The sequence below is a fragment of the Hippocampus comes genome, unplaced genomic scaffold (genome assembly GCF_001891065.2).
Source record: "Hippocampus comes isolate QL1 unplaced genomic scaffold, H_comes_QL1_v1.1 scaffold76, whole genome shotgun sequence".
NCBI lineage: Eukaryota > Metazoa > Chordata > Actinopteri > Syngnathiformes > Syngnathidae > Hippocampus > Hippocampus comes.
The window spans coordinates 1,997,175-2,020,303 of NW_017805277.1; the positions used below are offsets into that span (position 1 = coordinate 1,997,175).

Sequence of the window (23,129 nt, forward strand, 5' to 3'; positions counted from 1 at the left end):
AGTCGTCATCTGCGCGTCAATTTTTTAAAGCAACGTCGACGGGACAAGATGTTCAAAAAACTCAAGCAGAAGATAAACGAGGAGCAGTCGCCGCAGAAGAACGCGCAGACTCCTCAACAGGCCCAGGTTAGTTGTTGTGCCCCTGTGAGCTAAGTAGCTAAGCTAACATCTGTTTCCTGTGTGCACTTGTGGCTTCGAAGAGTTATCGAAGAGCCAAGTGTTCGTGGAATAGGGATTATTGTTTTCGTTATCTCTCTTACTAATCTTATTAAGATGTATTTTTAGATACCACGCTGCTCGCAAACGTTAGCAGTCGGCTAACAACTCTCAAACTGACTGGCGAGCGACTTATTTTGTAGTTTGGGACGCACCAAAAAAAAACTTGTAGCTTTGCATTCTTCATGTTTTAAGTACCTGGCAGTGATACTCACGAGGGGATAAGTGACCAGGGCTCAAATATGTTTATGGGCGTGACTGTTGCTGTCAGTGGATTTCAGATGGCTGCTTTCTTTGGCACGTTCAAATCCCGTCAGCACACGACAGCTGTCTGCGTTTCAGTACGTAATAAGACGAGCGCAAATACTGGTTGTATAATATAAAATACAAACACAGCTAAAAAGCTTCGTTTTGTCAGGAGGCAGTGCAAGCAACTAGCTGATCATATAGCTATAATAACAGTTAAAAGTAAGAAATGGCTAATTTGTTCATACACAAGATAAATTGTTTTACATTGGCTTAAGAACACCGAGTAGCAATGTGACAAGCAGGACTAACTTTGGACTGGTTGCATTGGTGCGCCCAACTTTTCGTAGTTGCACCAAAATTTTTCACGCAACAGATTCTTAGACCTGGAGAAATTCTGCCTGAGCAATGTATTTTGATTTTCCTAATCGTGAAGTTGGGGACCCTTGTATGCATTGGGCACACCATTGAGCCCTGACAAGTGTACGTCATCTTTGTGGAATTTGAAAAAAAAAACATGGAATAAGCAAGAAAAAAAAACAATTGAAACACGTGACCCATTGTATTATCCATGCTGGTCTTCTCACGAATATGATCCATTTGCCCTATTTCAGTCACGTTTTTAATAGGAATGTTCAGTACCACTTTTAGAGGTGTTTGAAGTGCACATTGCATGTTTGTTTGTTTTTTCAATAGTTACATTGGCTCCCCAAATGCATCAGCTTTCCATCTTCTTTGTTGTACCAGCTGACTGTTAAACATGTTCAAATAAAAGGCTGAACATCTGACTGGTAAAATTTATGTATGACTGTAATGAGCTATTTAAAAAAATATCATGGTTATATTGTATTTGTCACAGTCAAATCAGGTTAAGGTTTGATGGTTATCAGAACATGCCTTTGCCATTATGAATACTGTTCTTTAATGAGCTGGTTTGAAAAAGAACAGGTCCATTAGTTTATAAAACACACAACAAATGAAACAGTATGATTAGGTGTAAAGCTGAATAGATGGAGCTTCCTTTTTTGTTTTTTTACCAGATGGTGTCTGGAGACCGCCGGAACAGCCAAACCCACCCATTTCAGCATGAGGGTGTTCCCTCTGTAAGTGACAGAGAGGTGAGCATGATGAGGAGATCTGATGGAAAGAGACAACTATTTATATCTCCCTAAGTTTCTATGCAAGATAAAGTGCAATATTTTCATGAGAGTCCAGTCTGTGTTATGCTCCGATCTCCCTAAACAACATCCCCTCAGCTAATAAATGTAACGCAGCTAACCTGCAGCGCTTAAACGTTTTAAAGCTCGAGCCACTGAAGCATGAGACTACTTATCCTCAGTCACTGAATGCTTTTTAATTAAAATATCTCCACTTTATGTTCCACACGTATCACAGTTTGCTCAATTAATGTCTGTCATTATTGTCTGTGTCACAGCCCCTTCATTGACAAGCATCATTATGCCTTTCAGCTGCTGTAGATCAACGAAACGTTTAATAAAGACTGTTATGATGTTTGACTTTGCAAAATGAGGCCAATCATAACAAACTATAATTTAACAAAGCATGCTAATATCAGCGAATGAGCAAGGTGTTTTTCCATTATTGTAACAGTGCCTCCCAGGAGGTTTCTTAATCGGCAGCATTGCAAAAGGACGGTTGAATGGGGGCAGAACAGAGCCGCTTTTAGTGTATGTTTTCATTCATAATTAATGCAATGCTAAGCGATTTCTTTCTCTGGTGAGTTGTTGTTTTTTTTTTCTCTAGCAGTCTCACTTTGAAGATATGGGCAAGAATGAGGTAGATGATAATGGGATGTTGCAGCATCCTGCTAAAAGGACCTTAGATGTTTAGAAGTACATCTGCGTTAGTGCTATTTTCCATCATAGGTTATCGATACCAAACATGAGATAAGCGATGGTACCCCTAATAGTTGTGGTCCTCCTCCATTTTCATCCACCCAGGGGTTTCAATTTAGGTCTTCCAGCCCTTCATTTTGTGGCATCTCCTGATGGTAGCGTAATTTTCACCTCACAAATCTCCAACACTTTGACATCTTTGAGCGTGTGTTTTCAAGTTTATCATTGAAAGAAGTCCTTGTTTTTTTTTTCTCCAAAGAATACCTGCACATTTGCAACTCAAGTGCACCAGTGAACATTATTTGTAAGAAATTTAAGCAGCTGATGATAATTTGCCTTGAAGACCACACACTTGAATGTGAAACTGTTCCTCGTGACATTAACATTTACTATTTCATGTCCCCACTTCTATTTTTCATGCTCTTTCATTCTTGCTTATACAGAGGAGCCTCTAAGGTTGATTACCATCCTTTACCAAATGTTGGATGAGCTCCAATTTGTTCGGCTTTCAAAACGGTTTGTCCGAGTGGAAGAAAAATTTCTGGTCCAATGCTGAACTGTCAGCATCATTATACGGGTAAATTTAACTGTACAGCATGGGCAAGTTCTGAGTAACAATGTGTTAAAAAAAATCTCCAAAAATGCTGTTAATAAGGCTTTAAAAATAATAGTGTTCTTTATTTTGATCATGATTATGCACTGTCTTGCAGATATGCGTTTGTAAGTGTCATACTAATGCGAAGCAAAGTTACTGTAAAATCAGTATAAAACAACCTTTCTCAGGCCAGACCATTTGGGGAAAAAAAGCCAAAAAAGAAGCAAAACATACACATGTGATGTTTGCTGAACTATTGTGTCATGAGTACACTGATGTGTACAATATACTGACATCTCACATAATGGCTGTTTACATGAAAGCCAGGGTGGACAAACTCTGCGGCCCACTCCGTTCTTTACTCTTGCCCACTGAGCATTGACCTGATCAAGAATCTTATATTTGTATTGTATTTTGCCATGTTTTTTTCTACATAGTAGTTAATATGTATTTATGAAATTATTTTTTACTTAATATTATAAAATTGGTAAACTGAAATAAATTAGGAAAAAATGCATGTCAATCTAACAATGTAGTGTTTTTTTAAAACCATTGCTTAATTGATTAAATGTATGTATTTTTAATTATTTTTTCCAAATTGGCAATTTCTCACTTCTGTCCATTAAAATAAATAAATAAATAATTTGAGCAGGAAAATTTACCCACCCCTTACACCAAAACAAAAACAAAAAAAATACAAAATGGTCAAATTATGAATTGCACAACTTCAGTTGGCATTCGACTGTAGAGGTTTCGCTGTAGCTGTAACAAAATTCCCTCTTTCTGTCTCTTTCTTTCTCTCACTCCCCACAGTGCCGTTCCACTCTCATGGTGTTGTTTTTTTCTCATTGCTCTCTGTGTTCCTCTCCTCCCCCCACCTTTTGGCCCGTAACTGCACTGACGGGGGGTCAGGTACTGGCCGGAATGATAGCAGAACCCGCTTTTCTCTCTGAGTATACTATCTTTGCTCTGGACCATTCAAAACGACCCAAAACGGCCCAGGTAGCCAGTGTGGTGAGTTTGCCCTCACGTCCTGCCTCTTCTTCCTCCGCATCGCTGCTCCTCTTCCTCCTCCTCCTGCTCTGGTCCTTCCTCCTGACTCTGTCCCCTTGGGGAAAACCGGTAGAGGGCTGTGGCCCATTTAGAGCCGGCTTGTTCCCTGCTCTTCTGTCACCCGTTTCCTTTTGGATATAGTAACAAGAGGGCTAACTCTGCATCTGATGAGAGTTATGGTTTATATTGTGGTTTAGAAGCTTGTCTGCTTTTTGCTGTATGTTTTATGCCCTTCTGTTCTTACCACATGTCACAAAATGTGCCACTTGTCTTTTGCCCTCAGTTGCCTGCCTTCTTTAGATCCCCAGCTAGAGCATCCTGTTTGGTTGCCTGAAAGACCTTGCCCCCTTCTCCTTATAAGTGTGTTATGATGAATTTTTGGAGTTTGCAAAAAAAGAAAAAAAAAGTTTCCGATGCACAATGGAAGTCAATCATATGCTGAGTTTCTTTATTCACGAATCACCTTGGCCTTATTCCGCAAATAGCACAGTTCCTTTGTGTAGTTTTAAGTAGTAATACCGCCATGCACCACTAGATGGCACCAGGTCATATACTGTCCCATTCTACAAGGTGAGTAGGCCCAATATTTTTTGGGGGATTTAGACTAATATGGCTCAATAATATAACTTAAGTGAAGTTGATTTTTGAGAATGCACAAAATGAGTTCCTACACTTTATATTAATTCAGCAGTTTTGTGCTGTCCTTGAATGGTAATGTTTATGCACGAGTCCTTTGCATTGTGGTTATTTTACTGTTTGCTTCAAATCCTTTGTTGTTGATCCGTGGATCTTTTGTACAGCCAACGAAAAATGTATGATGAAAAATGACATATTTTAATAGGGTATATTGTGGCTGCAAGGAAGTATTTTGTCCATATTTAAGGTGGTATTTTTGTCATACAGGAAGTGTGTGGTGATATGTGGGGCCCCCAGTAGTGCTGATGGAAAAATTGTGGCCCCCGCCATTATTTAAGTTGTCCATCGCTGTCGTAAACTTGTCTGTCTGGATTTTTAAACAGTACAATTCATGCCTCGTTTATTTTAAAAGTAAATAGCTTTTCCAAGTAATTATATAGGGCAGTGCATCCGAAAATGCATTCATTGTTATAATGGTAGTTTTCTGTCGTTACTTAAAATGTCATGTCTCTATTCCGCTTCTATATTTTTGTTCATTTCATTCATGAGCTCTGCAATGCAAACTATTTTCAGATTCTGAGTTTTCAATTATGTTAAAATTATTCAGGTTGCTTTTGTATTGTTGGGTTTGATTGACTATTTGGGAGCTTAACTGTTGCAAATAGCAACCGTAATAAATAAAATATCCTCACATTTCTATTCATCCACTCTATACTATGAGTTTTGAGTTTTCTTTTATTTTGGGGAAAATGTGAATCTAGTGACAAAGGCTATGGTAGCGTTGTGTGGCAGCTAATGATAAGCCTGTTTCGATTGGAGATCCTGCAAAATTGACACATGCAAGTCTTAAGTCCTCTGGTGTCCTTTGTACAGGACCGTAAAGCGAGACATTGCCACACCTGTGTGCTCTTTTACAGCGTAGAAATGGAGAAAAGCAGAAGTAGTGAGTGCATCTATACATGTGCCCAAATTAAGCTTCTTTGCTCAGTTCATTCTTTAAAATAAGAAATCTTTTTACAAATTGAATCTACAAAACATCCTGCAAGCAAATAATGAAGTCACATTAAAAAGATTTTCACATTGTCAGAAAGTTACCGGTACACAACATACCTACTGCACCAAATACCTGTCAGAGGAATCTAAAATTTTGTGAGGCCAGGAAAGCTTGGAGCTGGACAAGTGAGGAGAGAATAATTTGCTTCGCTAAATCTGCTTCTAACCAGTTGACTAAACCAGCTAAGCTGCTGAATGTTCGACTTGCCCCAGTTACAACTCTTTTGCTCTCCGAAGGCTCACTCTTCGACTTGAATGAAACTGTCTGTCTGTTCTTACCTTATGGCTGTTCAGTTGAGTTTTAACCCTTTTGTTTTGTTGAGATGCTTTTGTTTTAACTCCTTGTCTCCCCCCCACCCCCTGAATTGCATGAGGGTGCCCAATGCCCCTGCATTGCTCCCAGCAATACTAATATTGCTCCCTTCAGAGTAATCAGGGAGTCATACGGGATGTGGATAACTAACTGACCCGGGACACCAATTCACCTGACACACGAGTAGGCATTCTCCTTCTAATAAACGTTATCTCTGCAGAGTGCCTCTAAAGAGCCAACTGGGTCTCCCAGAGGAAGTATCAATGGGGATGGAAGTGTGTCTCCTCATGTGCGTTAACACACTCTCGTCCATACATTTCCTTTGAATGCGGTTGCATATATGTTCCTATCTAAGATTATTTTCCATTTGGACCAACTTTTCCGACAGAGAGAAGAACCACAGTCCTTTGCCCAAAAACTACAGCTCAAAGTACCCTCAATGGAGTCCATCATTCGAAGTGGCGCCAGTCGGGCTGAACACCTCTTCCGCTCTCCCTCGAAAGAAAGCCTGGTTCGGAGCTCATCACACGAGTCCTTGACACATTTGGTAGAAAACGAAGCCTCTGGTGCCCCTACATATGACCCGCCTTCAGACATTGAGAGTGAGGCTGAAGAGGCGCCAGGGAACACAGAGTCTCTCTCCAAAGAGCAACTGCTGCATCGTTTGGTCAGAGTGGAGACGAGTCTGGGGAAGTATCGCGGAAAGTACTCAGAGGTGAGTGACCTTCAGGTAATCCCATTGTCAACCAGTCGACTGGTTAATTTAATTCACTCTGTCGTTTGCCCTTCAGCTGGTTACTGCATATCGTACAGTGCAACGAGATAAAGAAAAAACACAGGTAACTTCTTGCAAAATCTGTTATATTTTTCCTTTAACAATTTATTATGTACATTTCTGCTTTCCTTGCCAAGGCCATCCTCAGCCAGTGTCAAGACAAGGCTCTCCGCAGAATAGGAGAACTACGAGAGGTAGGCTCCATTGATTTGTTTACATTTTATTTATTTATTTATTTATTTATTTATTTATTTATTTATTTATTTATTTAGTTTTTCCACTTTTTTTTTTTTTTTTTTTTTTTTTAAAGGATTTTTGTCTTATTTAGTAAAATTAAACCGTAAAATGATTTTAGGAGTTACAAATGGACCAGCAGGCAAAGAAACACCTTCAGGACGAATTTGATGCTGCACTGGAGGAGAAAGACCAGATGATTACTGTCTTGCAAACTCAGGTAACTGCCTCACCATGTACACAATTGTCGGTTTGTCGATTCAGAAGGTAGGAACAGAGGCACCGGTGTTTGTTAAATCTTCTTCTTAGCCAAAGTAGGTCTACATTTTCTCTTTTGGATTTTGGAACTTGCAATACATGCATTGTTTACAGGTGTTCAGTAGAGACAGGATGTGTTTGTTCAGTATTCAGAGATGACCCTGTTGGCTTAAAGGAGAACTAAATGCAAAAATGTTCTTTGCAAGAATATGAGATGATGAAAATTATTTGATTAATCTGCTTAATTCTTATTCCATGAATGCATTATGAACCAGAGTACCATTTTGCGACTGGTACAGGCACATATACAGGATATATTCTTGTATTGAAACTCTTTGTGTTTGGTTCCCCTGTAAACTCAAACTGCATTTTTTAGTGAGCATGACAGGCAGCACAGTGGTCAAATGCTGAGCATAACTGTCTCACAGTTCTGAGATTTCGGGTTTGAATCTCAGCTGTTGGTTTCCCGTGTGGCATTTGCATGTCCTCCCCTATCTTGCGTAGGTTTTTATTCTGAGTACTCAGGCTTTCTTTCCCATTTTTATTCTGAGTACTCAGGCTTTCTTTCCCATTCCACAAACATGCACGTCAGGTCCATTTTTCATTTTTTTTTCATGAGAGTTTCTTTGCCACAGGTTACTCTGCTGAAGAAACGAGTTAAGGGAACGTCTGACGGTGCTTTGGTCGCAGAGGGTGAGTCGCCCATTTCTACAAATGCTGCAGATTCCAAATCCACCAGCCTATCAAAGGACCAGGAAGTAGAACCTGAAATACCTGAGGGTGTGCATTCATTTTTTTTCTTTTCAAAATGCAAGTTCCGTTCAAGCGAAGTTTGAACACAAACCTTTTAAATGGTGCATTCTCTTTTATGACAGAAGAGGGCATCAGCGATCCAGCTAAACTTTTGGAAGCGCTGCAGAAGCGAGTGAAGCGGCAGGAGAACCTCCTGCATAAGTGCAAAGAGATGATACGGATGCACAAGGAGCGCAGCGTCCACATTAGTAGTGAGAATGAAACTCTGCAAGAGCAGCTGCAGGAGAGACTACAAGAACTGGAAAGGATGAAGGTGGTATACGATAAAATATAGCACTTTGCTATCCTCTCAGCCTTTGCAAACCGCTTTCGTAGAATCGGTCACGCTAAATAGATCATCGCTGATGCCACAGTTACAAGTTTGTGAAATTTGTTCATTACCATCCTAAAATATTTTCTCGCATAATATGTCTCATGTTGAGATAAGGCCAATCAGTGAAAATAATTAATAGTTCCTTGAAAAAAGGTGTCTGAGTCAGTAGTACTCGCCGTCTTTTGTGGGTGCCATCATCTCGTGGACACGGCATGTGTGTTGCTGTGTCGCTCAGTTTGAACACCCGTTGGTTCAGCTCAAGAATGTTTGCTAATGGCATGTCACTGTGACATGTTTGCATCATTGTTTTCTTTTCAACATTTCACAACAATTATCCACCCTGGAATAACAGGATTGTTTGTCATTCCTCAATTTGTTTTTTCGAGTATCTGACAACACACAGCAGATGGTCATGCAGGAATTGTGACAAAGGGCACTTTGACTGCATCTTAAAACAGGACTCTATTAATAAGTACTCTACGCGATCCGTCGAGGTCTTCATGGTCAAAAGCTCAAAGCTGAGACTCAAGCCTGTCTGCATGTGTGTAGTAGCAACTGGTTACATAGCAGTGGTAAAAATGCATTGCTTCTACAAGCCACTAAAGCGGGCTGTAATTTAGGTCAACGTTTTAGGTTTATCTGGTTTTACACTGCGGTTTGGCTTGTAGTGAGTCGCTGTGTGTAGTGGAGCAAGTTAAAATTATCAGAAGAACTTACAATTTATAGTCCAAAGATCAAAAGTGACTATGAACAATTGGCTTTGGCAATTGCACTGATAAATGTTCTTCTTCATTATTTGTTTGTAGGAACTGCACACGACTGAGAAGTCTAAGTTGATCAATCAGTTGCGCGATGTCAAGAATCAAAATGAACAGCTGGAGCAGGACAAGGTGAGTGTGCAGCTTTTTAAGTTGAACAGAAGTCCAGTTTTTCAAATTCCCCTTGTGTTTTCCCACTCATCGTTAGCTCTAACTTGGAGAAAACTCTCTTCAAAACAGTACTGATGTAAATGGCTTTTAGGGTATGGTGATTGCTGAAACAAAGCGGCAGATGCACGAAACTCTAGAAATGAAAGAAGAGGAGGTCGCACAGCTCCGGTCCAGGCTCCACCTGGCTAATTCCCAGAATGAAGAGCTGCAGGACCAGAAGGAAAAGGCTGAGAAATCCGGTGAGAGATATTTATTCCTGTTAAAAAAAAAAAATAGAAAAACAAACTTCCTTCAGCGCCTGTTATGGAAAACCTTGTTCTGATAATCAATGTGTTTATTTGTGCATTTCTTGTAGCGTTTGAAGAGCTTGAAAGGGCAATGGCTTCAGCGCATAAGGCTGAGGAAGCACGAAAGCAGCTGCAGGTTCAGATGGAGGAGCGGATGAGGGAAGCAGAACAAATCAATGAAGAAGAGAGGAAGAGTCTGCAGCAGGAGCTAACACGGGTCAAACAGGAGGTTGTCACAATCATGAAGGTTAGCGCATGACACACACACGTTCCAATACCTCCATCCTGCCTTTCAATTACACCCATTTGCACTGCCTTCCACATTTTATTAAAAGCCATCGAGTTACTGACGTACTGAGTCACAGAGTATCAAATCTATTTTTCTGAACATTAGAAATCTTTGGAAGAAAAGGTGGCCAACATGGAAAAATCCCATAGTGAAGCCCTGGCTGCCAAAGAAGAGGACATAAGTGACAGAATCAGCAAGGCTGTGGTAGGTGTCAAAGTGAATCATTTTCTCACACTAAATTCCAATGATTTGCCATAGAATGTCAACATTTCATGAGATTGCTGCTTGGGTTTTCAGGAGCAGTGTAAAGAGGAGTTTGCTCAGCTAACCAAGGAAAAAGAGCATCAGGTCTCTCTTGCTCTGGAGGATGCAGAGTTACAGAAGACAGCTCTTATTTCAGAGGGCGAGAAGAGAGTTAAAGAGATTCAACAAGAGCTGGAAGTAGCAAAAACTGTGAGTTTTGTTGTTTTGTCGCCAATTTTAAAACTTGTGACTAAAACTTGACCCTGTTTTTGCAGGACAATGCTCAAGTATTCTTTATATCACCAAGACATTTTTTGTAGTCTAAGATGTCAACTTCACAGGAACAGTCGAGGTCCTTTTCTGCTCCAGCATGACTGTGTCCAAATGTGAGGTCAATTTCAGTACTGTTAGAAGATGTGGGGGTGGAGGAAGTTGACTGGCCCACAAAGAGCCCGAACAAGCCAAGCTGTCTTGTATCTAACTTAGCACATTGTGATGATTTTGAAACAATTCCACAGATGCTACAAAATAAAGCACATCGTCATATCAGAAAAGTGGGTTGCGTAGTTAGAATCCCCAGTACATGTGTCCAGATAGTGGATATACTGTAGCTGCAGATGGTGTTTTTTTTTTTTTTAAGTACAATTATGTTCTTCCCCATAATACTCACACCATTGTCAGCACAATAATGTTGTTTGTTGTATTAACGATATGTTGCTTTTAACCAATCACCCTATGCCTTCAGAGAATAATGGAGTTGGAGAGCTCCCTGGAGAAGATGTCCCAAGATGGATCAGTACTGTCCCATGAACAATCCAATCTACTGGACAAGATGAAGGACAACCACAAAGAGCAAATGTCTGCATTAGAGGAAGAGCACCAGGCACAGCTGGAAAAGCACAAGGACACTCTATCCCAGCAGCACAATGCTGCTCTGGACGAGCTCAAGGAAAAACAGAGGATGGAGTTGGAGACACTTCTGAAAGAGAAAGACCTGCAGATCCGTCTGCACACCGAGGAAATGAATCAGAAATTGGATGCAAAGCAAGCAGAGCATGAGACGCTTTCGATTGAACTTTCTGAAATTTTGAAGAGTAAACAACTTTTGGAACTGAAGTTGGTTGAAGTCCAAGATGCACATTGTTTAGCTGTGCAGGATCAGGTGGTAAAGCACAGTGAAGAAATGGAAAATATTAAGCAGGAGCATGAACAGTCACTTGGAGGAGTGGAGAAAACCCTGATGGAGGAAGTTAATGCATTGAAAGTTATTTTAAGAGAGAAGGACAAGGAAATTGAAGAGCTAATTCAAGGAGAGAAAACGCTAAAAGACAAATTACACTGCGATCTAGAAGAGCTGGGCGTCAGGGCAAAGCAACTGGAGGATTTGCAGCAATCCTTATCACATCTCCAGATGGAAAATTCAAAGCTGAAAGAAGCTCAAGAAGAATCAAATAAACTCTCAAACGATCTTGTTCAGTCTAAGACCGCCTTGACAGATTTGCAATATCAGCTTGAAGTAGGGAAAAAGGACTCTCAACACAAAGAGTTATTACTTCAAGAGTTAGAGCAGCAATTACAGCAGAGCAAAAAGGAACTCGCTGAGCAGGAAAAGTTGCACGTAGAAGATCTCAACGCTACAAAGGAAGAGCAAACAAACCTCATGAAACAGTTGGAGGATGAAAGAGATGCTCAAGAGAAGAAGCTGAACGACACTATAACAGAGATGCAAGATAAACTGAAAACGCAGGAAACAAAGATGGACAAGTTCAAACAGAAGGCCAAAGAAATGCAAGATCACTTTAAGAAAAAAATCCAGCAAAAAGAAGAATCCATGAAAATGGCACTTGCAAAGAAAGATGAGGAGCTCCAACAAAAAGAGCAGCAAGTCCAAGAGAAAATTTTAGAGATGGCCCAGAAAAATTCCGAAGGCTTAAACGATACAATGGCAGAGCTGCAAGCTAACCATTTGGGAGAAGTGGAGAAATTACGTGATATCCATAAACACGAAATCTTGGAGCTGCAGCGCCATTGGCAGGAGCAGTTAAAACAGCAGGAGGAGGAATTAGTGGAAAAACACTCAAACGTACTTCAGGAAAACATACAAGAACTGCAAGAATGTTCCTTAAAACTTAACAGGAGCAAAGATGATCATGAGCAGCTACTAACTGCAATGAAGAACCAAAAGGAGGAGCTTGCGATTCAAGAAACGACTGTGCAAAAGCTTAAAGAAGAACTTCATGATGCAGGGGTTAAACTTGAAGATTTGTCAACAAGAGACAATTTTCTGAGAGAACAACTAGAATCAGTAGAGAGGAACCTCAGCCAGGCTTTGAATGAGAGAGACTCCCTGAAGGACAAGCTCAACACAACAGAGGAAGAGAGCAGAGCGAAATTAAAGACTTTGTCAGACAATTTGGTGAATGTGGAGAAGCAGCTTCAAGCCCTTGAAAGTTCGAGACGGAAGGAATGTGAGGACTTGCAGAATAAATCTGCGGAAGATGCCATTCAGAGAGAAGCCCAGTTACAAAAGCAGTTCCTTTTGATGAGCACCCAAATGCAGCATTACTGCGAGGACGTCCAGAGCAAAATGGTGGACGGCACCTCTGAACTTTGTCAGAAAGTTGAACTTAGAGTCTCTGATTTCAAAGAGAGACTTCTGTGTAGCCAGAAAAATATTGTGCACCTTAAAAATATTCTCTCGAGCAAAGTCGAGAGAGTTTGCACTTTAGAGGAGAATTTGCGCCAGAAGAGCGAGGAGAATAACAAACTATGCATTTCATTAGAACAGGCGACTGCTCAGGTAAATGCTCACATGGAGCAAATCAAAGCCTTAACGATTGAGAATGAGAAAAATTCTCTTTCAGTCAGCGAAAAAGCTCTGAAGACGGAGGAGCTGAGTGAATTCAACAGAGTCATATCGATGAGTCTAAAGGAAAATGAGTTGCAAGTGACTAACTTGGAAGGCATCATCAGTGACTTGAAACAGCAACTCCAAGGTAAGGAGGAAGCCATACTTGAGCTGAAGCAGCAGCATGAAGAGGAGAGACAAAAGGCATTAGCTGAAATGGAAGAGACTGTTCGGAGGGTAAAGCGGGAGCGAGAGGCCACTTCTGAGCAGGCAAGTGCTCTTAGTGCCACTCTGTCTGAGAGTGACAACACTGTAGCATTTCTGAAGAGCAGGCTCAACGAGCTGGAGCACCTTGTCACTGAGAAGGACGAGGCGCTGCAAAGGCTCACTGTGAGTTTTGACAATCAGTCCGTCAGCAAATCTGAGATGGACCAAGTTTTGAGCGAGAAGGAGCAGAGGGTGAGCGGTCTGACTGCAGAACTCGAGAGCTCCAACCGTCGGCTCTGTGAGCTCCAGGAGCAGTTCGACTTAAAGATAAAAGAGTGCGAACAACTCGCAGGTGATCTCAAACAGCAGCACGGCATCAGGGAGAATGAGAAGAGAGAATTGGTTGAAAAGCTGCAGAAGAACGGCCACTTGGAGCAAGAGCTGGCGGAAAAACTGCACCACCTCGAGGAGGACTACCAAAAGTGCAAAAGCCAACTCAAGACTCAGGAAGACGAATTCGAAAGGCTGAAAGATGAGATGATGAAAAGCAAAGAGGAGTGCGTGAAAGAAACCGAGGAGAGGTTGACAACAGAGAGCAATCGTAAAGTTTCGGAGCTAAAGAAGAAAGCGGAACAAAAAATCGGACAAATTAAGAAGCAGCTAACTTCACAGCTCGATGAAAAAGATGAGCTTCTCAAGAGTCTTGAGGCGAGCCACGAGGAATTCAAGAAAAATGAGACCTCCAGTAAAGAATGCATCGACACATTAGAGGCGAAAAACAAAAAGCTCAAGGAAGTTCTTGTCAAGCTCAAAGAAGAGCAGGCGAGCCAACTGGAACGGACTCAGGCTGACGAGAGGCGGACAATGGAGAAGTCTTTAGAGGAACTGCGGAGCATGTATGAAGAGAAGCTGTCCGCACTTCAGCGAGATTCACTCCATCAAACGGAGCTCAAACAAGCGGAAGCTCTTGAAATGGAATCTAGGCTAAAAGAGGCAGAGAAGCAGAAAGAAGAGCTACTTGAAGCAATTAGCACGCTGAAAGAAGAAATGACACAGAAGCTTGTTCAGTGTGATGAACATCAAGCTGCCTCGGTGCAGGCTCAGACGTCAGTTGAACCCGACAGGAAGATCGAGCGGAGTGGCCTCCAACAAACCAAGAGCATGCTGGAAAATGAGATGGAAAACCACTTAGCCAACCCGGAGGAGGATTCTCTCGAGTCTCTCAAAAGCAAACTAAATCACATGAAGAATGAGAAGGAGAAAATTCACAAAGATTTCACCCGGTTGCAGAAAGACGTCAGATTAATGAGGAAGGAGCACGATCAGGAACTTGAATATGCAAAGAAACAGTTGTTGGAGGAGAGCGAACAGAGGCTAAAGTAAGTTTTGGCTGCAAAATGTCTGTGCAGTGTAAAATAATTTAGGCATACACCATGTGGATTTATTCGGCAGTTTAACTGGGATTTCATTGCATTGTTACATTACAAATGTGTACTGTATCATGATCATCATTCTTGCTCCTTTTTGATCCAACAGATTGGAGTTAGAAGACATTGAAATGAAGCACAACTCAGCGATCAAGCAGCTAATGAGGGAGTTCAATACACAAATGGCCGTAAAAGAGAAGGAGATAGACACAGCGGTGACAGAAACCATCGGTAGGATCGATTTTACTTTTTTCTTGCCACGTTATTCCCGCTGAACCAGTGGAAGACCCGAATTGTACTAACAACTCTGTCAAATGAAGCTGCAACTTCCAATCAAATGTGAATTTGAATTCCCTACCCTTGTCGAAACTAAATTAGCAGGCAGCTGTTGATGTCAATTTCCCCTCGAATGTTAAATAGTGTTTCACTAAAGGGTTTTTAAGAGTCTGAATCTGGTTGTTACTCATTGCAGGCAAGGCCCAGATTGTGGAGGCGGAGCTTCTCAGTAGCCATCGAGAGGAAACCATCCAGCTGCAGAAGGCCATTGCCCAGAAGGAGGATGAATTAAACAGAACTGTTCAGAAATATGAGCAGGTCATCCAGGTACTGAACATACGTAGTCGATCAGCGCCCACATCCATTGATCGCATCCATCAAGTAGAAGCTATCAAAGAAATGATTTGTACCCCACATAAACTCTCGCTACACCCGCGTCGCATTCCACGTGTGTTTATTTGAACTGATTTTATACTGGGCAATCAATACTCATGATCCAGGGTGTTGTAGGAAGTGGAAGTTTTGAAATAACGCAGTGACGTGACCAACATACTTGAGTTATGATGCTTTGTTGATACATCGGAAATGACTCAGCCGTTGTTCTTTTCTTCAGAGTCGAGAGGAGGAGATGGGCACTCGAGTGTGGCAGGTCCAGAAAGAACTGGAGGAGCTACAAGCTAGGAGCCACGACACCTCCGAGGTACTTAAACTTCTCTTCCAGTGTTAGAAAAAAAAAAGGTGTTAAGCATCAATCATCAAGACTCTCAAATACATCCATACATACAATACTGTAAGTTGACAAGTAGTTCCAGTACCTTTTCTTTTAAAAGTTCAGGGACAGTTTGCTCTCATACTTCAGTCCAATCCGTCTTTTTGGCCTCAGTCGAGTGGCGACTCTCCAAAGTGTACCGGGAGCTGTGGAGTTCATTTGAATCGCTCAGGAATGTTCTTTTTGGAAAACAAGACTCTGTCCCTGTTCTTAATTATTATTCTGTGAGGTGACTCAAGGCAGGGGCCTCATTCAGCAACACTATCGTGCAAGAAAATGCACACTAAAAAGCACCTCGGGGACGTGGCTGACCCAGGTGATGTTACAGAGCCAAGTGCTGATTCCTCTATCTTTACCACACATGGTCAGATACACAAGAATTATCCTCCCCGTGGCATATCTCTCCAGTGAGGTAATAGCTTTACAGATGGATTGTATGGCTTTATGATCACGGAGGCCTTCCCCTGCAAAGGGCCTCAAAAACCATTTGTCATTAAAAGAGTGGGTCAGTGTGTCTTTCCACAGAGACGGCACACCGACACTGCTGTATTCAACACTCAGTTAGTTCCAAAACATGCCTTTTGAGCTTTCCTTTAAGCAGAATGTGCAAATAAATAACAAAGTTGGTGAGCGGCTGGAGTAGTTCAGTCACAGATGGGAGTTTAGCAGAAAAATAAATCTACTTAGCAGCCCACAAACACACTGATTTTCACTGAAGATGAGCTTTTTGAAAAGGGATCACGACAGTATGCTTGGGTTGTTAAAACAAAAGCAGCTGGTTCCTAAAAAAAAAAAAAAAAACTAAATAAATAAATAGATCTGCACATCTACTAACGCGGGATGTTGTGTTTGTGTGTGGGACTGTCTGCAACTGTGGCATTTAATTGAGGATTTACAGCTGCACAGCGTGCATTTGGGAATGATTTCACGTCTCGTCTGCAAGAGTTGAAGTTGAGTACACAGTTGTGGACAACAGTTAAAGATGTCAAGAAAGTTATACAGTAGATGATTACTCTTATTAAAAGTTGGAGGAAAAAAAATCCTGATTAGACTATTTTACATTGAATTGCATTATGATGAGTGATGTCTATCTTCTCAAAGTATCATAATTTATCAAAGGAAACCCATTGTCCTGTTGATTATTTTTTGTTTTTAGTATTTTTGGTAGTGCATCAACTGAAAGGGATATAATATAATCCATTAAGGAGAGGAAAACATGATTGGATTATGAAATTCAGATTCATTTAAGACTGGTATGTTTACATTGTTAGATTGAAAAAAAAGTTTGGGACAGTGAGCTGAAGTGATTTGTACTATGCAAATGCCCATTAAAAAAACCCCAAGGAAACCCCCAGATTTCCCCGATCTCTTTCAAATTAATTATGATAATAAATATATCTTAAAATGAATTTTTGTGTTTTTACATACATTTTCTGTAATCTATTGCGTTCCACTGAGCTAAATATATATATTTTTTTGTCTTTGACACAGATGAGCCCCGAGAAACTACAGGTATGTGATGCGAGTTTTACTTTTTAGTATCTTTTTAGACTCCCAATTACTTTTTGTATACCCAAAAAAACAAAAACAAAAATGAAATCATATGCCCTTCATTGGATACATATCGTCATGGATATGGCTATTTGCATCATCAGTAAGGGGTTGTTGATCTCCCAGCCCCCCCCACCCTTTCAGGATTTAATATTTTGGAACATTCTTAACCCAATTTAACTCATATAACATTCACATTCGGTGAGAGGATTTTTCTCTGGACAGTTTTGTTAAGACAAGGAGAAACTGCTCGCTGTTTGTCTTAAATAGCTTTTATCCAGTCTTGTCTTTTCTTTTGGCCTGGCAAATGAGTAAGCCCGATTGGAAGAACACACGCGGCCGTGCTTCCTGTTCCAAAGTAACCCTTGGAGGTCTCACTGATTCCATTTTCTCATCCCTCTGCTCTGCAGGCTCAGCTTGCCGAGAAGACGACTTTGCTGAGTGAAGCTCGACTGAAGGAGCAGGGCTTTGTTGAGAGGGTGACTATTTGGTCCAGCGTGTGCTTCTTTTCGGAACGAGTGAACCGCAAATCTCGTGCAGTGTGTTCCCATGCTTGAGTGGCCTCCAGCCAGCGCTGCTGCTTTCCTGCTGCATCAATTTAATTACCGCACATCTGCTTACATTTGTTGGTTGCCATATAAACAATCAGAGCAACGCCTCCCGCAGTTTCTCTCCCATACATCATCTTTCCCGCAAACATCCCCTTCAGGGATGCTCAGCAAAGTGCTTCTCATTTGTCCCACATATCAATTAAGCTAATAGAGAGAATTAACCTGCTGGGGTCCAATGCTTTCTTTTGTGATCACTTCTGTGCTTGTTTTTTGTTTTGTTTTTTTCAGATTCACTCGCTTGAGGACAAGATTAAATGTTTCCACCGGAACACAGTCGTAACTCATCTGGGGAGCATGTACAAAGGTAACACTGAATCGCTGAGTTCTCCTTCTGGAGTCGATTTCCCTCTTTTTTTTTTTTTAATTTCGCTCAGTAACAAAAAATGAGCTTTCAAAATGAGCTGCAGCATCTCGATTAGAGCAGATGCATATAAGATTATCTGTTACCGGCCATGTCTCCTCACACGTCGGTGGGGACACAGGATGTGCTGAGGTATTATTATGTGGGGGTGTTGTGGCATGTGGCCGCGTGTTCCGGTTTAGCTATACTTTAGAAAAATATATGGCTAAGTATGATTGAGGCCTCAGATGAGCTTTGCTTTACGGTTTAGAACTGGGCTTTGGTCAAGGTTAGGGTGAGGTTTTAGGGTTCGACATGCAACATCGGTGGCTGAAACCCCTGGGATTATAAATCAGTGCTATGTCTTCATGTATACAGTATTATAAAGCTATCATGGGATCAAGTGAATTACTCCTTTTAAACTTTTCCTGCTGCTGCTGCTGTAATAAAGTGAAGCGGCTGTCAGAAGTTGAACAGTGGAAGGGGTGCCTGTGAAGCAGCTCCACTTGGAAAGAATGACTTTTGCAGGTTGCAATGTTAAATTATTATACACAGCACTCTGACTTCTCACGACCGCCATTTCCTCGATGCATATTTTATCAAAGCCTTCATTATGGGGCTGCCTCATCTTCTGGAGCTGATTATTTATTTTTCCCCTCACAAGGAAATTTTAAGGTACACAAGCACAATGTAATGACATCATGTTTTATATATGGTCCTTCCACTACCATAGTTGAAATGAATGCATTTTTAATCAAACATTCATTATAAAATGCTGAGTATGTGCAGTATTATAATATACTTAATATGTGTCTTAATATGGCGGTAGTGCAATTAATGATTGAACGATATGAGTAAACTGTAAACACTGACACCTGCGCCACTGTGGGGTCAGGAAGGCAAAGGCAATGTGGAATTTATTGGTCAGCCATTCTAAGACATGTTTGAGTTTCTGCCACACCTTTTTCCTGGCCTTCCTCCACTCGTCACATACATACAAATTTATTTATTTATTATTGTCTGATTTTAATTAATTTATTGACTCATTTGGGTCAGTGTCACTCTAAAATTCTTTTGGTGACCACATCAGAATCAATCAATCATCAACATGTAACAGAATGATGAAACTGCCCCCTTAATGAAACGCTGTGACATTTTCAGTGATGTTATTACCAACTTTGCGTCTTTCCTCGGTGGTGGCTGAAGCAAGGGATAGGTGCAGAGTAAAAATTTAAATGGGAAAGTCCTAAAGAGTAGTTGCACAAACATTCCTTTATTCAACTCTGTCCCAGTCTTCATACATTTCGTATGCCACTGGATGTCTTCCATACTTAAGTCTGCAAAACCAATTTTTCTTCTTTTTGTCTTCTTTGTGAAGGAGCCATTTTGAGGTTGATAGAAAGCCCTGTAATACACATATGTAACGTAATTAAAAACCTTGAGAACCAGTGTGTACATTGTAGAATAAATCTGACCACCAGATCTCATCAATTGCTTGTGTAACGTATACACAGTATTTTATTGACTTTGTCGACAGCCTGAATGTTGCTGCCTCATTTACTGTTCCAGACCGGCACAGAGCAAGCAATGGCAACTGAACTGCACTTGGTTTAAATAGTACTGTAGTAAAATCATTGTATGGTAAAAGTGGTAAAAGTGTTAGCAGCCCTCACCAACAATGGGCATTCATTGATTTGGAAGGCTTAATGTCAAATACCCGTAGGCAAAGAATTACAATCTTCAGTCTGCCGGTTCATGCTGAGCTTGGACTCACTAGCCTGCACTTTTATTTAGTGTTTAATTTACAGCCGTGCCATTGTGCAAGTGGCCCCATTAGTTTGATAGTACCGAGGTGGAGGGCGCGGGGCGTCTTTAACAAACTAAATTTGTAACAGGTTGGGGTATGCCATTGCATCATTGGTCTCAGTCACGAACTTTATTCGCTTGACTTTCTCTTCACAGATGCTGCACTCAACAAACCTGAGCCGCTCTCAGAAGCCACTGAGATGGAGTACCTGAAGAAGGTGCTGTTTGAGTACATGATGGGACGAGAAACAAAAGTATGATTTTCAATTTCTTTTTTTTTTCGACATCATTGTGCTCGAATGATGTGAGTGGGTCATTTTCCGTCCCCGTAAATTGTTGCTCGACTGAGATGTTGGCAATGAAACGCTGTTCAGTTATTTCCTTATTTTCTCAGTGCTGAAGTGTGGTTTGTTACATTTTATGGATCTATAAAATATTTTTGAAATAAACAAAACCCTCCACAACTGTGGAAGCTATAAAATGTGCAGATAAAAAAAAAAAAAAAAAAGAGTGAATGCAAACCTCCTCTTCGAGTTCCGGTGTTTGTTTTTGTGAGCTGTTTATTGTGGTAAGGAAAATCCACATCATGGTGAAAACTGTTTATTCAGTTACTCAACTTAAACTTAAGATATTTGTCCTTTTACTGGCATATTATTGACTAAATCACAAAAATACAAAGCAAAAAGTTTTGACGGTGTGTGTTGTCATATTACATATACTATAGTATACTATACTATTATATTACTTTTTATTTTTTATTATTATTATTATGTTACTATACAAAGCTTACACAACTACAAAGTCATAGACATAATATGTCATTTAGACCAAAATTGAATACTTTCAACATTGCTGGCCAATGACTGTAAGTTTCATTTTATGGACACAAATTTGTCCGCTTTATCTAATTTGGACTTAATGAGAACATTACCTATTGACACACTGTGTGGCAGCATCTAATTGACATTGATCTCCCTAATTCCCAGTGCTGTTGACATGGTCCTAAAGTCAGCAGGATTTCCCCAGCAGCTTCCAGAGGGTCTGTTAGTAGCAGCCTGGCAATGTTCCTTGTGCGCAGGATGTCCTGCAGGCAGACTGCGAGCGCATATGTGTTGCATGATGCACACACTTAAAGACATGCTGGCCTTGTTTATTGTTAGCAAAGCAGTTGAGTTTCTCTCTGCAGCAGCCCTGTTCCTGATTTATCGCCTTGATGCATGCACCCTTGCAGATAGGACTGGTGGTGATGAATCGCCTTGTTTATGGCTCGGGTGCATGCACCCTTGCAGATAGGACTGGTGGTGATGATGCACGTAGGGATTTTTTTTTTCTTAATCATCTCTGATTTTTTTTTTTTTTTAATGAGTAAATTTGATGAGTGCATCACATGTACGGTTTATCCCGTGCGTTTGAGCTAAAGCTGTATTTCTACACTTGATATAAAAACTCATGTTTAACCACGCATTTGGTGGTGAGGTCAAACTAAAAATTAATTGAGTTTCAACTGTCATTTTGATGTACTCACAGACGATGGCCAAAGTGATAACATCCATGCTGAAGTTTCCTCCAGACCAGGCTCAAAAGGTTTTGGACAAAGAGGAGTCCAAAGCAATGGTATGGCTGTTGTTTTATTTTGATTTTTACTTCATGACTGATAATATATCTAATTTGCATATGTATAATACAAAATGTGTCTGGTATAAAAGCAGTCAGTAGAGCACAAGTGTTCGCCCAGTTCACTGATGTTCTAGTGTTAGGTAAAAAACTGACAGTCTTAACAAATATGACAAAACGTTTATTTGGGGCGGGGGTTCCCAAACTCACCCTTTAAATACAGTGTGAGTACTTTTTCTACCTCTAGCTGATGTGAATTGTAAATGAGAAAAGCCTGATAGTGGCTTGTACATGATTGTAGACACACCAGAGAAAAGACATCAAGTGTTTTGTTACAGAATACAATACAAATAGGCAATTCATGTTTCTCTCTGCAGCATTGGTTGAGCGTCTGATGTTTTGAGATGAAAATCATAACGACTGCTGCTGCTGCTGCTGCTGAAGGGGAAGACTGCCAAGGATTTGATGAAACCCTTCTCTCTGCATTACTTCTATATTTGTGTATGAATGACCGCACACTGAGATTTTAGTGTGTTTTGTATAGTTTGGAATGTGTGAGTAACACTACAAGTATGAGGGAATTCAAACACAAATCTTCCATACATCTGCATTTTATTTGAGATTAACTTGTGTTTTAGATGCTATGCTTTTTATTCTTAAATGTGTTTATACAGATTGGCGTGTGCAATAAATGGTACTGTTGTGTTATCACATATCGAGGACCACAGTCAGTTGGTTTAGAGATTTTCTTGTGATGTGCTGTCGTCCCGTTCACTTCCCTCTGCAAAACTTTAAATGACCCTTTACCTCTGCCCTCACTACACATTTAAGTTGGCCGCCTGTTGACCACTTATTTCTTCCCCAAGCTTTGTAGTCCATCCCTGACCCCAACCCCAAACGACACTGTACTTTGTATTAAAATGGAATATGTACTATAGGGCTCAATATGACTTGCTATACGTTTTCTGTATAACAAATTAAATCTTATTTACAGAATATCTTCTCTGCCGAGCTCATATCTTTTGTTCATCGCCTTTAGAAAAAAAAATTACAAAATCCCCACATGATAATTTTTCATCTCAATAGACCCAAGAAACAAATGTATTACTCAGGTTTGTCATCAGTGAGAGCGGGTTCTCAGCTGCCTTTAATATAGGCACTCTTAGCAGGGAGCACATTTACAGCAGGATATAAATAATCCCATAAAGCTTTTATAGCAAGTATGCACTGAAAAGAATTAGAGCCCAAACACCTGTATATTATTCAGGCCTAATTTCACTTTAGTGTAGCAGGAATGCATGTTTTTCCAACATATTTTGTAGTTGGGCCATATATAACCACATATGTTACAGTGGTCAGAGTTTCCTTAACAACAAAAAATGTGTTGGATAGTGGTGCTCTTTCTCTTACATTTTGTATAAATTGAGCCATAGGAGCCCCCAATGTGTTGATAGAGTATCTCTGTTGGAGTGTCGGTATTCGAAATACAGTAGGTCTTTTAAAAAAATAATAAAATACATATATATGTGTGTGTGTGTTGTGTGTGTGTGTGTGTGTGTGTGTGTGTGTAT

General features: G+C 40.6%; 1 protein-coding gene across 5 annotated transcripts; it reads left to right on the forward strand.

The window, feature by feature from the left end:
- Nucleotides 1-6: 6 nt before the first annotated feature.
- golga4 (golgin A4) lies at nt 7-22,556 on the forward strand. Of its 5 annotated transcripts, none has more exons than XM_019870337.1 (25): nt 7-126; nt 1,503-1,580; nt 3,826-3,927; nt 6,189-6,257; nt 6,357-6,683; nt 6,760-6,807; nt 6,881-6,937; nt 7,099-7,197; nt 7,871-8,015; nt 8,111-8,301; nt 9,168-9,251; nt 9,382-9,529; nt 9,646-9,824; nt 9,972-10,070; nt 10,164-10,319; nt 10,855-14,543; nt 14,701-14,822; nt 15,064-15,194; nt 15,481-15,567; nt 17,128-17,157; nt 17,598-17,666; nt 18,027-18,102; nt 20,101-20,198; nt 21,472-21,558; nt 21,936-22,556. In XM_019870337.1, exons 1-25 carry the CDS (start codon nt 49-51, stop codon nt 21,951-21,953), a joined length of 6,267 nt encoding a protein of 2,088 aa, XP_019725896.1. In that variant the 5' UTR covers nt 7-48; the 3' UTR covers nt 21,954-22,556. The 5 variants fall into 5 exon arrangements, with proteins under 5 accessions (XP_019725896.1, XP_019725898.1, XP_019725897.1 ...); XM_019870339.1 differs by having other exon boundaries at nt 17,128-17,148; XM_019870338.1 differs by having other exon boundaries at nt 8,114-8,301.
- Nucleotides 22,557-23,129: the final 573 nt, after the last annotated feature.

Excerpts from the sequence above, each read along its gene's own strand:
- golga4 (XM_019870337.1), top strand. The coding sequence starts at position 49 with ATGTTCAAAAAACTCAAGCAGAAGATAAACGAGGAGCAGTCGCCGCAG. Across the intron at positions 1,581-3,825 it reads CCTCTGTAAGTGACAGAGAG|GTACTGGCCGGAATGATAGC; the intron begins GTGAGCATGATG and ends ACGGGGGGTCAG. Across the intron at positions 18,103-20,100 it reads TCTGGGGAGCATGTACAAAG|ATGCTGCACTCAACAAACCT; the intron begins GTAACACTGAAT and ends TTCTCTTCACAG.